At 51.1% G+C, this 12,781-nt stretch overlaps 1 protein-coding gene across 2 annotated transcripts in view; it reads left to right on the top strand.

The window, feature by feature from the left end:
• rassf1 (Ras association domain family member 1) overlaps nucleotides 1-12,781 on the top strand; it is a 34,889-nt gene that overhangs the window by 2,949 nt on the left and 19,159 nt on the right. For both annotated transcript variants that reach the window (XM_088637023.1, XM_088637024.1), the window contains exon 2: nucleotides 936-1,813. In XM_088637023.1, the coding sequence (XP_088493149.1) occupies nucleotides 1,492-1,813 (322 nt within the window). In that variant the 5' untranslated portion in view covers nucleotides 936-1,491. The remainder of the gene's footprint in view (nucleotides 1-935; nucleotides 1,814-12,781) is intronic.

The raw sequence follows: 12,781 nt of genomic DNA, 5'->3' as shown, positions 1-12,781 counted from the left end.
TGTTAGTCATAAAGTTTTTTTTTAAGTGATTAAACTTCGACAGCGCATAAATGCACTGTGGATACACGTGAAAGAGCAATATACTGTACAAACACGGTAAAAAATTGCACTAAGATCATTTTAAAGTGCGCAGAAGAGCATTTACCTACGTGCAGCATGACAAAAAAAACAGATCTCAGTGATGTTTGCTTGAACTCAAAACGCAGCACAGAATTGACTTGGTTTCCTGGGTGTGATTCTCCTTCTTCGGCAGAAGCACCACTTTTCTAGCTACAGTAGGATGCTCTCCGTGAACGTTGCCGTCAGATAAATGCGCGATCACTGAAACCGTTCAACCAGGGAAGTAAATTGTGTTACATGTTAAAGTGGTCTCCCTATTTATAAGTGTTGTTTATCACTTGGAAGTCACGTTGAAGCGCTAATGAGAGTAGAGTATACTTAACTAGAATGCGTGTTGTATGGTTCATCACAAGGAGTAGTGATTAGGCCGCTGTACTGTGCTTATAACCAGGTGGTTGCAGGTTTGAATCCTGCACAGGGTACTGCTACAGCTGTAACCTTGAGCAGGGTGCTTCGTTCAGACTGCTACGGCCCATTGCCTCACTGTATAAACAGACGCAATTGTACTGTAAGTTGCATTTAAAAAATGATCTTTATCCTGCGAGACATTGAATTCCTAGAGACACACGCACAAAGAAAGGTTTCCTTTGTGTGATAAAAACGTCAGAACGCTGAACAGTTTTGAGCAGTGTTGCACCAATGGCTGAGAGACCCGGTATCTCAGCAGTGACTCTTGTCGTGTTGTGGGTTGGACTATCGTTCTGTCCCTCGTGTTTTCCGAAAGTCCAGAATCTTGGCGCCTGATGGCTTTTGCTTTATTGGAAACGTCTCTGTTCCCGCGTCTTCACCGCGAGTCTTCCCCTCTGTTTCCCCAGTGAGTCTCTCCCTTCCCTGCGGAAACCGAGAGCGTCTTTCCGAGCCGTGCGCCGAGGGAAACCGGAGACCCTGACCGTTTGTGGAACCCCGTCGAAGCTATCCCAGGTTCTGGGGGGTGTCGCAGATCGACCATGCAGCAGACCCCCACGGGCTGACAACACCGCTGCCGGGAAGCCGTGTGCGTGGCTGGGACGACGGGGCTGGTGCTATGTGAAGGGACACACCCGAGTCACGTCCTGCGCACTGGAGCATGACCTGAAGACATCGGGGGGGACTTTCCTGGCTGTGTCTCCTATGGGTTCCAGAGGCGTCTTCGAGGTCTCAGCTGTGAGGAGGAGAAAAGACAGCGATTACGCGAATCTTCCACCTTCATACGCTGACTGAGCTGTTACGAAGAAATGGACGCTTTCTGTCTCCCAGTCTTGTCCTGTGGTCCGAGCTAGCAGAGTGTCTGCCCGGCTTGTAGATTTGGAAGGATCCATGTTTAGGATAAATTCCAGCTGCTTCACGGTGTTGGTTTAGAGTCCCTCGCTCCAGTTCTGGTTTCAGCCCGGCATGTCCCAGGGCGAGCTGATCGAGCTGCAGGAGCTGTCCCTGGAGGACCGCATCGAGCTGGCCTCCGAGCCGCCGCCGCCGCCCCCCCGGACCCCCCGCCTGGAGCGGGTCAACGCCCTGCGCATCAGCCCGGGGAAGGTGCCCGAGCTGCTGAACCGGGTCAGGATCATCCGGCTGCTCGGCGACGGCGGGGACCCCCAGCTGACGGAGGAGGCGGGGGAGGGGCATGACTTCCAGCCCTGCACCCACACGCAGCCCACCTGGTGTGACCTGTGCGGGGACTTCATCTGGGGACTGTACAAGCAGAGCCTGCGATGCACCCGTGAGTACCTCTCACATAAGATCAGATGAGGCCACATACCATCTCTTGTGTCAGGATTGCATACCCCAGCTTGCTCTCCGGGAGGCACACAGACGGGGAGAGAGGCCTGGGGTCAGAGCACAGGGTCAGTCATTGTACAGCGCCCCTGGAGCAGTTGGGGTTAAGGGCCTTGCTCAGGGGCCCTCGGCCGCGGGATTTGAACCGGCAACCTTCCAGCCACAGGCGCAGGTCCTGAGCCACTGTGCCACCGCTGCGCCCGGGTGTGACAGCATAGTCATATCTGGCCATGGGTCCTGCTCAGAGACCGCCACTGCATGGCTTCAGAAGCATGCCTGGGTGTGCCTGCTGTTAGAGGGGCCTGTCTGCAGAGTTACCTTACGCACAGTAACCATGTGCACAAGGTCTCTAAAAATAATTCAGAAGAGCGGTGTGGTCATAAAACCATAGCAAACTACTTGAGCTGGTGCTTGTGGCTCTTTAAAAATAAAATCTTTATTGCGATTAATTAAGCTTCCACGTGCTTGTGCTGTAAATGTACAAGCCTTTTATTAATTGTGCTGGTTTACAACTAGGTGGGCCCTCTTTCTGAATGTCTAACTGCACCAGATACCGTATTAAAACTCCAGGCTTTAGATGTGAAGGATTTGTGTTAAAGTGCTCTTTTAAGCTTGTTGATTGTTTTTAAAATTGCTCTTTTATGTTTGTTGACAGCCCAAAGTATATGAGGGCATAAGGATTTAAAAGCAATTTCTTTTTATTTTAAAAACTCATACCACACCCACGGAGCACTAAGACACGGAAAATAGATTCAGATGATACAACTTCTTTGGTGTAATATTCACACATGTACTGTACTGGTCTGATAGTATATTAAATGAGAGGAAAGTTCGAGTGAATGATTTGGGCGACTGCAGAACAGGGCAGTTTTAAGATTAAAACCGTTTAATGTAGAAACAAACCAGGCAGTGAGCTGAAAGTCTTCTCGCACTAATCAGTCAAGTTACACAGCTTCCACCCAGACTGGGAATACAGGTGTCAAAACCAGCATCAGTTAAACAGAGCAATGAACCTAAATTTCACTTCAGTTGTGTGCTTGTAAAAATGTTATGTTGGAACAAGCCTATTTATAAGAGACGGGAAGGCTGCCTTTAGCTGTTGCTCTGATTAACGTATCGTGCATCTTTGACTTTACGAGAAGCCTGTTTCAGTGCTGACTGGTGAGCCCTAACCTTATTTTATCAGTTTCCTCAATCCCTCGATTATCTCCAGCTTTCGCAAGACACATTTCCTTCCCCCTTGCTGACATGTCTGCCTCTGCACACCAGGTTTCTTCTGTTTGTGCAAGGAGGTGGAAATGATACCGTGCGTCTGTTATTGAAGCTAATCGCAAATCTGAAAGAGCTCTTGCCTTTCTCCCATCTTGAGAGCGGAGAAGTCAAGACAGATGCTCGCCCAAATGCACTGGCTGATCTCTTCTCAATATCGCCATTGCTTGGTGAAAGTTGTTGTTTTTTCAATTTAAAAAGTTGTTTTTACATTCTATATGATTTGCAAAGCTGTCAGAGTGTTGATGGACCTGTAATTTTTTTCAGGGTTGATTTTGTAGCTATAAGCTACTGGCAGGGTGCGTCTTGCAGGGTCCTGTATCTCAGCTTTCAAATTTCTAATGAGTTCTGTTGGTTCTAAGATTTTGTTCACCTGTACTGCACATAAGACTTTGCCTGGGAGAAGCCATTTCCACATTTTTATTTGCCTGTTATGTTAACTGAACATAATATGTTCCCCCCCCACACACACACAGAGACTCACACACCCTCGTTCCTGATTTTGGTATTTTAACAATCTTTGTGAGAAGACAGGCTCTGGAAGAAAAGGCTGAGGTCACTTCTCTTTAGGCTCTCTGGGGGGAATCTTTTGGTTCCCTTTCCCTGTCTCTGTCTCGGTGAGCGGCGATGAGGCGAGGAGTTCAGCAGCACAGTGGCTCGGCCCAGGTGCGTGATCGTGTCCCCCAGCACGCTGTCTGCGCGGAGCTGTCTGTACCCCCCGAGGGGACACCGCAGGGCCTGGCCTTCACTGTGCCTGTGGTTCCTCGAGTGTCCCCCCACCCCCCTGACTGCAGCATCACCTAGAAACGTGTGTTCCTGAGGCCCACAGCAGGCAGCAGGGGAGAGACCATAGACAAGTGGAACACAGGTTTGCTTTAAGGAGATCTGCAGGGTACTATGGGCCCGGCCACATGCTCAGGCAGATGGCTTAAACCCAGATGGGCACCTGTGAGGCAGGTTTGGCACATCTGGGCGGTGAGGTTTCAGAGTTATGCCAGCCTGCCGCAGAGTGCGAGAGGGCGCGGCGGGAGACGTCCCACTTGATCGTTTTTTAAAAGTGAGCCAGACCGGGCGGCTAGTCTCGCCTCGCTTTTTTGGTCAAGAAAGAAAGAGATAAACCAGAGCCATCCGAATATCGAAGGCCAGGGGGCCAGGGACGCCCGGAGACTGGCGCTTCACTGCGAACGCAAGTTCGGAGCGGAGTGAGACTTCAGCTCCCCCGGCGAGTCGTTTTTTCTGTTGCCAGCAGTCCCATCTTTCCATCCATATCGGCGGTTTCCAGCTCCGCTTCGGCTGGGTGTCATGTGATTTGGTTTGGTGTTTTAATCTTTCCTGGGCGTGAAATTCCTCTCGGTTTCCGCTCGCTTTCTTTGGAGTGGTCGCTATAGCAGGTTCCCCTGTCCCGTCTCCGATCCGGGACCCCGTGACTCCAGCGACGGAGGCCGGCCAGGATCCTGGCGGGACAGCGGGGTGCCAGGCAGGGATGAGCCCCGTGCCCTGCCAGTACAGGGGATCTGTTGAGAGCAGTGTCTTCCGTGAGCTGGCAAGGACTGGCTCTCCATGGGCTTTGGGAATTCCAAATTCTCGTGGCAGCATTTTCAGAAGTTGCGTGTTTAAAACGAATCTTCAGGTTTTGAAAATGACTGCAGTTTCTGCGTGTCTCTGCATCTTATTAATCATGGGGCTCCTGTCGCTGTGGTACAGCCGCCTTCACAGGTTAGTCAGCGGCCCAGATATATACGCAGGCGACTTGCTCTGTGGTTGTGCTGCCAAATGGGGAAACATCGAGTTTCCTGGAAAGTTCTCTTTCGGTCTCTTGCTCTTTTAGCTTGTGCTTCAGGAAGCGTGGAGCTAAAGCTTCAAATAGACTCCATCATGGAAAATCAGTGCGGGGACAACTCCAACCCCAGCTGTGTGCATCAGACTGTGGTCAGAGCAGTCCTGCAGCCCCGAGACCTTGAGGAAGCAATGTGACAGCAGGACTGCGGGTTCACTACAGGGCCTTTGTAAACATCCAGAGGAAGTCCAGTGGCCGTCCTTGTCAGGAAATGCCAAGACAAGGCTCTCGAAACGGAGGACGCAGATTTGTACGTACTGAAAGAAGAAAACAGTGAGGGCTTTTGTCTGGTGATGCCTGGTTTGGGGGTCCTGCGTAATGAGCATTTCGTTCACTGAGTGAGAGGAGAAGAGAAGTGCAGATTTGATGCGCCTGACTGGAGGTGTGTTCGCCCGACTCCTGCAATGTGCACGGATTTAGAGCAAGGCCTTCAAATCGGTTTGTCGTGCAGCGCGGTAAGGAGGTGGTCAGGTGTAAAACAAGAAGGACAGAAGACTCGAGAAGGCACGGTCTGGGACTGCTGCCTGTAATACTCCCATATCTCACACAGACGTGCGTCTGCGATGACGCCGTGGAAGGCGCCAGCATGCGGAGAACGAGTTGTCGCCGTGGTGATCAAGGGAAAAACATGGCTGCTCCTCCACCCAGATGTGAACTGCTGTTCACAGATAAAAGCTGCCTTTTCTTTTCATTAACATTTTTTACTGGCTGCCGCAAGGCCACACAGCAGCTTCCCGTGCATATAAAACGTCACACTGGAGTTAGAATCTGTCCCCGTTTGACCACAGATCTGACACCTTTTTTTGTGTCTTAACCAGACCCTCCTATGTTTAGACAGGGTGAAAAGATGCCGCTATTTTTAAATGCATATTTGCAGATTAAGAAGTAACGAGCTGGTTGCTAGCCCTTGGGTGATGTTGTGCAGTCAGCAATGGTTTCATTTGCTTTGGTTGTATTTATTGTCTGCACCTCCGTTTCACTGCGTGAGAACATGATCTTTCGTAATGAAGGTCAGAGCCGCTTGTGGTCAGGTGACGCTTTGACAGCTCTTGAATTCTTCCCTCTGAGAGGTGTTGCTGTTTCCTGGTCTCTGTGCGTTTCTAGGGAGGGACAGGAAGCCCCAGCCCCCAGCAGGCTGCCTGAGGGATGTGGAGGGGTTCAGGCGTTTGCAGACTCTGAGCAAACCGCGGTCCCGTCAGCGTTCGCCGTGGGTGGCCACTTGCATGCAGCCTGACTTTGACTCTTCAGAGTCCTCTGTGATTTCCTGTGCCTGGAGCGCTGCGTTGAGCTTGCACACCTGCTGCAGGCTCATTTCTACGGCTTCCAGCGCCTGAGCGCAGGAAAAAAGGGCACAGCTTCGTCCCCCTGGAGAGATTTCAGGCAGGCGTTATCATCAGAGCCCACATACAGTAGCACCTTCACCTGTGGGGAGATCGGAGTGTGGCTTCCGATGAAGCAGTTTCGCGTAAATCCCAGCGTGGGTAGTGATAAGAAAATCCTCCGTCATTTCTCACCTCCTTATCTGACTGCGGTCATCACCGCTCGGCCCCGATGCACACCTCTGTGTTCATGCGTGAGCGAGCAAGTGCGCTGGAATAGTCGGCATAAATACAGTCGCCAACGGGGCTGAATTTCTGAGCTGTCTGAAAACTAGAATAAGTGACATGATAATAACAACTGTCGTCATTGTTTTAAAGAGCACCTTCTAGATGATATTTCAATCTGACATTGTGACAGTGTAACCTTAACAGCTGGTTTCAGCTGGGGGGGTGGGGACTATTTGTAGGTATTTTGAATATTGTGTGAGTTTGGAAAATGAGGATGTACCCCGCTGTGGGAGAGGATTAGGGTGGCCCTAAGATTGCCGCTGCTCTCCCTCCCCCAAACCCCAGAACCAGCTTAGACACCCCCCAGTCGCACCAGTGACTAGGACAGGCCGTTCACGCGAGGAGTCCAGACCGGCTGGCAGCAGGAGCTCAGTGAGCAGGTCTGCTGTTCAGCGTGCTGCCGGAGAGGAGAAGCCAACACGGGGCTGCCTCTCCAGAGAATTTCATTTTATGTTGTTTTTTTTTTTTATTCATTCTCAGGCTTTTATGTGGCTTTGCCTCTGTTTCTGCTGCGTCTTGTCCCGCAGTGGAGCACCCCCTAAAATATTCTGCAAAAGAAATCCAGTTATTAAAGGATTAACTAGCTGAGCTGACGTGCGTCTCTTTCCTAGGGAGGTTTTTTTTTTTAATCTGACAGATGAGAAATACTGTAGTGAGAGCAGAGTCATTCTGGGTCTTAAAAAGACCTAATATCTGACCTAAAAACTGCCACTTTTCCTCCTTTTTACACAGTTAGCCGACACGTTTCTAGGGGTTTTCTGTAAGCTTTATTCTTCCATTTTCCTCTCCGGCTAGTAGCAAAGAACGCCGTTTTATTTTGTGATGGAGTTTTATAGGGAAGCTCAATGGCAGACCTTTGCGCAGAACAGCCTCTGGAGTCGTGCTTTTCGGCAGCTTTATAGAGGTGGTTTATAGAGAGAGGCGCCGGTGTTGTTTACCACTTGATGTCTGGAGCTGCAGATCCAAACAAGAAAAAACAGCAACCCCAGGCTAAAGCTTGCACACTGCCATCCCCTGGCGCTCGGCTCGTGGGGCCGAACCCGAGGCAGAAAGAGGTGCCTGCCTGTCAGAGAGTCACTCTCCTCCGCTCTCAGCAGATGTGGACAGGACCTCTTCCGTTTGAACGACCACTTTACTGTTCCGTCCTGCGTTGAGAGACCATGGGGTGGCGCTCCTGTGTCTTTCAGGCGAACAGGTGGCGTGGATGGTGGGGGGGGGGGAGATCTGGCTAAGCAGATTAAAATGGAACGCATTTGCTGTTTCATTCCTGGGAATATTCCACCGAGCTGCAGGCGGAAGTAACAAGAAAAGGGGGAGGAAATTGAAGCATTTGCTGATTTGCGTGGAGGGGGTGTGCTGTTGAGACCCAGATATTCTCTGTGATGTGCGCACAGGGTGCAGCGAGGAGAGGTTTTCTCTGCGGGTGTCCCGTGTTGAACTGGAACAGCAGTACCAGCTCAGAGGTGGGATCGCTGGGCTGTTTTTTTTCCCCCCAAAATAAACTTTATTGCACCATCTTCCAGTGAGAGTATACCCTGACAAAATCTACTAAAAAAAAAAAAGATCTTAGAAAGGTGATTGTCCTTTTTCATTCCCTTTGCTGTGGAAGCTGTTTCTGGGTCTGGATTTGCACGATAAGAGAGCCCCTCCAAGCCCCACCCCTTGCCGTCGTCCATGTCTCTGTCCCGGCTCTGAAACTGCAGCTGTCCGGTCCTCCGCGGGAGCTCAGGGAACAGGGATTTCCTCTTGAGTCCAGCTCCCTCGCTCCTCGCTCCTCGCTCTGGGTTCTGCTGGATGAGGGTGTTCCTTGCCTTCCACAGTCCTTGTTTTGTCAGGGACTCCAGTGGGCCAAGCAAGCACTGTTGGTGCCAGCCCCAGCAGGAGGAGGCACTGGTGACTGAGCACCGCTCCGGCTCCCGGGAGCTGCCTGGGTGTTGTCCAATCTGCCCCCCCCGCCGCTTTGGCGAAGGGGCAGCTCCAGAACACTTGCTCCGGCGTCTCCTCGGGGGAGCACGTGGCCCGGGGGCCGTGCGGGTTCCCCGAGTGGGAGTGTCTGTAGGGGACCTCCCCGGTCTCAAGCCTCTGGCGCTTGGCCATCCGGTCGAGGTCCTTTCCCAGATTTCTCTGGGAACCCAGAGCCTCTCTCCTGCGGGCAGCTGCGCTCTCACCTCTTTGCCAGGGAGGAGAGCCATGGGACTTCAGGGGATAATGGGGAGGACGGGATAAACGGGGGGCTGGGGGCTTCAGTTGGGGAGGGTGTTTGGATATCAATCCAGATAACCCCCTCATACAAACACACTAAACACATACTGTACTAAGACGCGTCTTTCAGGACATAATGCTTCCGAGCGTCCTACATTATTGAGGGTTTGGATTTGCATTCGTCTCAAACTGGGTTGTTAAATATTTAGGCCTTCATTTCAACAGCTTGTGCTCTTTTGGAGAACCGGGCCTCTCAGCTCTTGATGGGGGGGGGGGGGGGTGTTTCACAATGAAGTACAATGCTGTACTTCCCATCATGCAACTAAGTCCCTTTCAGCCAATCGGGAAGCCAGGATTCTCGTATGGGTCGAGGTGCCCACTAGTGCCTCCCGGAACAGAGGAGCCACTGTGTGCGGAGAGGCTGAGAGCCCTGGAGTCTTTCACCTCTTTCTTAAGCGTTGCTGTGCAGACGTCTCCCACGCCCGTGTGTCAGAGCTGTGTTGTGGGTATCTCAGAGTGCGCACAGAGAGCAGCGACTTCCTGACCTCGCTGGTATGAGCCTCCGGGGCGACTGATTTGCAGGTGGTTTCCGTAGTCTGCGTCAGACTGTCACTGTGCCGTCTTTCGGCGCGTCCCCAGACCCTGCAGACATCGGACGCGCTGTGTAATCGCCGAAGAGAGCGGAGTTAGCGGGGTCAGAGCGGTCTCACGACTGCGCTGGTGTCCGTAACCTGGACTGAACTTTAATCCACACGCTGCAGGTGCGCCAGGTGCGCTGTAGATCAAGCAACCGGATGGGGGCGCTCGCTGAGGAAGTTACGCTTCCGGAAGTGGCTTGAGAAGTGTGTGAGGGCAGGTCGGCACCGGGGAGGAGATGCAGCTCTGAGAGAGAGGAGAAGGGCGCTGCGGGAGGGGTGAGGGTTAGAGCCGTGCCCCGCTCCTCTGCGCACCCTGCGCTGGAACTGACGCACTCTTGCGAAAACGAAAACCTCCCTCTCGACACTTGGAGGTCGAACACATTGAGCCATCCCCCTCGGACCACACCTACACCATCACCATCTACCTCTTTGTGATTTCTCATCTATTGCACATCTCCAGTCATTGCTTACACGTCTGTATTGTTTACATTCAAACTGTCTGCATGTTTACTTGCACATTGTCTACTGTTTGCTTGTACATTGTCTTGATGCACTGTTTGCACTTTTTCTTGTTTTTTACACTTGTTTTACAATCGAGAGACTTTCTGTCAGTAAGAATTCCATTGTACCAGTACCGGTTACATATGGCAATAAAGTTCAAGTTCAAGGTCGGGTGGGCGAGTTGTGGCTCTCTTGACCCTCACCTGTGACCAATTCGCTCTCATCGCCTTGGCTGAAGGTGTCTTCCTGTTTCCTGTGTCTTTTTCAAGACCGAAAACGAAAACTGATGCCTTCTGGACACCCTGTGCTTTAGTAGGGTATCTCGTACCCCAGTGTCCTGAAGCACGCCCCAGCTGTCAGTCCGTAACCGCCGCCAGTCAAGGTGCTACGTTTGTGAAGAATGTTGTAGGTTTTTGGATGATTAATTCTGATTATTTGTGTCAGCTGTAGTGTTTATGCCTTAATCCGTTCTGCGGCTGTGCCTGTTTTCTTTGCCCCCCACCCCCCACAGAAGCAGAGTCACGCATTTGTCATCATCACACTTGCAGGTTTTGGGTTCGAACCCCAGTATTAACACCCTTGGTCGGTTCTCACCCGGTAGTAGTGAATGTGTTTTTTATTAAACTTTTGTTTAAATTAAATTTGGGGGAAAAGAATTGTAGCCCTCTCCAGTTCCAGTTGGGAACTGAGGTCGGATCAAGTGTCCAAATGCAGCGAGGAGGAGGAGGAGGAGTAGGGGGGATAAATCGGGCTCTCTTTGCTCTGCTGTTTTTCACACCTCCTGGCTCTTCCTGCAGGTGCCCAGGAAACCCCTCCCTTGCCCCTCCCACAGTGCCCCAAGCACTTAGCCTTCACTAGCAGAGAGATCGGGAGGTGATGGGATTTGTGTGCTGCTGATGGAGAAATTGCAGCCACTTTTATCTAAGGACATAGTCCAGATTCAGGATATCTGTTTATGTTGTGTTTGGTCCACAGTTTATTTGGCTGAACCTCGAAAGTGTGTCGTGCAACAGTGTGCAGCACTGCGTGCAGTGCCTTCTGTTGACCTGATGCCTTGGCGTGTCTGTCGCAACAGGAATTTCTGGTGTGCGTTTTGTTGTGAGGACGTGCCCTTCGCCCTGGGCTGGATTTTTGAATTCGCTGGTTGTCCTTGCTGTCCTATTTCATTGCGGTGGTCAGTGGAACAACACAGAGAGGTTGCACGTTTGATGTAATCAGTTGGTGTTCCTGTGCTTGGCGCCTAAATAGCCTGCACTCATCTTCTGTGGGAGGGGAAACAGGAAGAGTTTTAAAAGGAATCTGTAAAGGGCAGCATGGATGCAAACCGTTGTTGCCTCGAAGGGCTTGGGTGCTGTCTGTGTGGAGTCTGCATGTTCCCCCTCTGTTCGCTGGGTTTCCTCTGGGTGCTCCAGTTTACTCCCACGGTCCCAATACATGCTGGAAGGTTGACTGGCTTCTTCTAATTCTTGTTTATATTTTTCTTTTACTTTTAAATATACTTTTTTTTTGTCTTTGTCTTCATCACTATGCACAGCGCCCTTGGGTTAGGAAAGGTGCTTTATAAATAAAAGATAGTTGTTGTTGTTGTTGTTGTTGTTGGAAAATTGGCCCTGTTGTGTGTGTATGTGTGTCGGTGTTGGACTTTGATGGGCTGGAGCCCTGACCCGGGTGTAACCTGCCTTGAATTTTGCTTGCTTCCCTGCGACCCTGTATTGGTTTAAGCAGCTGGGGAAATGAATGGATGGGATCTGTAAACACGGCGCTGTCGAAAGCGCCGTTTGCGCTTTCTGGTTATGATCACGTGTCGCCACTAGAGGGCAGTGCAACCGCGGAGGTCGCGCTGAAAAAAAACTTTTCTTGGCATTAGGTAGGAAAAAAACAATAGCCGGGTTAAGAAACGGAGACTTTCTCCACTCCAAACTAACGGGGACAAACCTTGAAAGACATAACACAGTTTGAACGGTTAACAGACGTTCTGGGCACAGGAGCAGAGCTGCTGGGAGACAGTCCCTCTGATCTAACCGCTAGATTGAAGCGTCTCATGACTCTTTTCAGCGTCAGCTTTATTACCGCTTTATTATCTTGCGGTTGTTTTCAGTAAAGTAAACACGCACAGCCAGAACACCCAGAGAGACGTGTCCTGTCCCAGTGCTCATCTGTAGAAATGTTTGCACACTTTGTTACAACCTGAGCCAGTGGATGGCAGGTTAGTCCCCGTTCTTTGTCAGGGAACAGAGCAGATAAAAAACCTCTTTGAAGCATTGTCTCACATCCGGTCTTAAGATGTCGGGTCGCTGTCATCTCTGTCTTGTGACTTCTTCCCCAGGCAAGGTGCATCCTGTGCAATACAGGCTGATAAAACTCTTTTCCCCGAAAGTCCCACCCTTCCCGGAGGAGCTGGGATTTCGCAATGGGAACGAAAACACCCGGCACTGACCGAGTGCTCCTTGAGGATTAGAGTCCTGAGGCTCCCTAAATTGAAGGCCCGGTTTCCCAGCCGACGGCGTGCCCCGGTGAATTTCGGCGCGGTGGATTTGGATGGGGACAGTGCGGTCCCAGGGGTTCGTCACTGCAAGTCGAGAGAGACTCCAAAATATCAGACAGGGATCACAAAAACGCACCCCAGTTTAATTCAACTTAAATGAAAAACAGGGGACTGGAGTGTACACTCCTTGTGCGATGTGTCTAAAGTGGAATAAACCAGGGGCCCTGCAGGAGGAGCTGATGTGGAGTTCAGCTGACTAGTTTGGGAGGGGAGGAGGAGATGCCCAGGGCCTGACAGTCTGTCCAGTTCAGCTCAGTTGATTTGTCACGTGTGTATAATGTGCAATGAAATTATTGTGCGCTCCAATGCAAAG

Source organism: Lepisosteus platostomus, chromosome 6 (genome assembly GCF_059453375.1).
Source record: "Lepisosteus platostomus isolate fLepPlt1 chromosome 6, fLepPlt1.hap1, whole genome shotgun sequence".
NCBI classification, from domain to species: domain Eukaryota; kingdom Metazoa; phylum Chordata; class Actinopteri; order Semionotiformes; family Lepisosteidae; genus Lepisosteus; species Lepisosteus platostomus.
The sequence above is the reverse complement of the archived record's forward strand: the minus strand, read 5'-3'. Positions and strand labels throughout refer to the sequence as shown.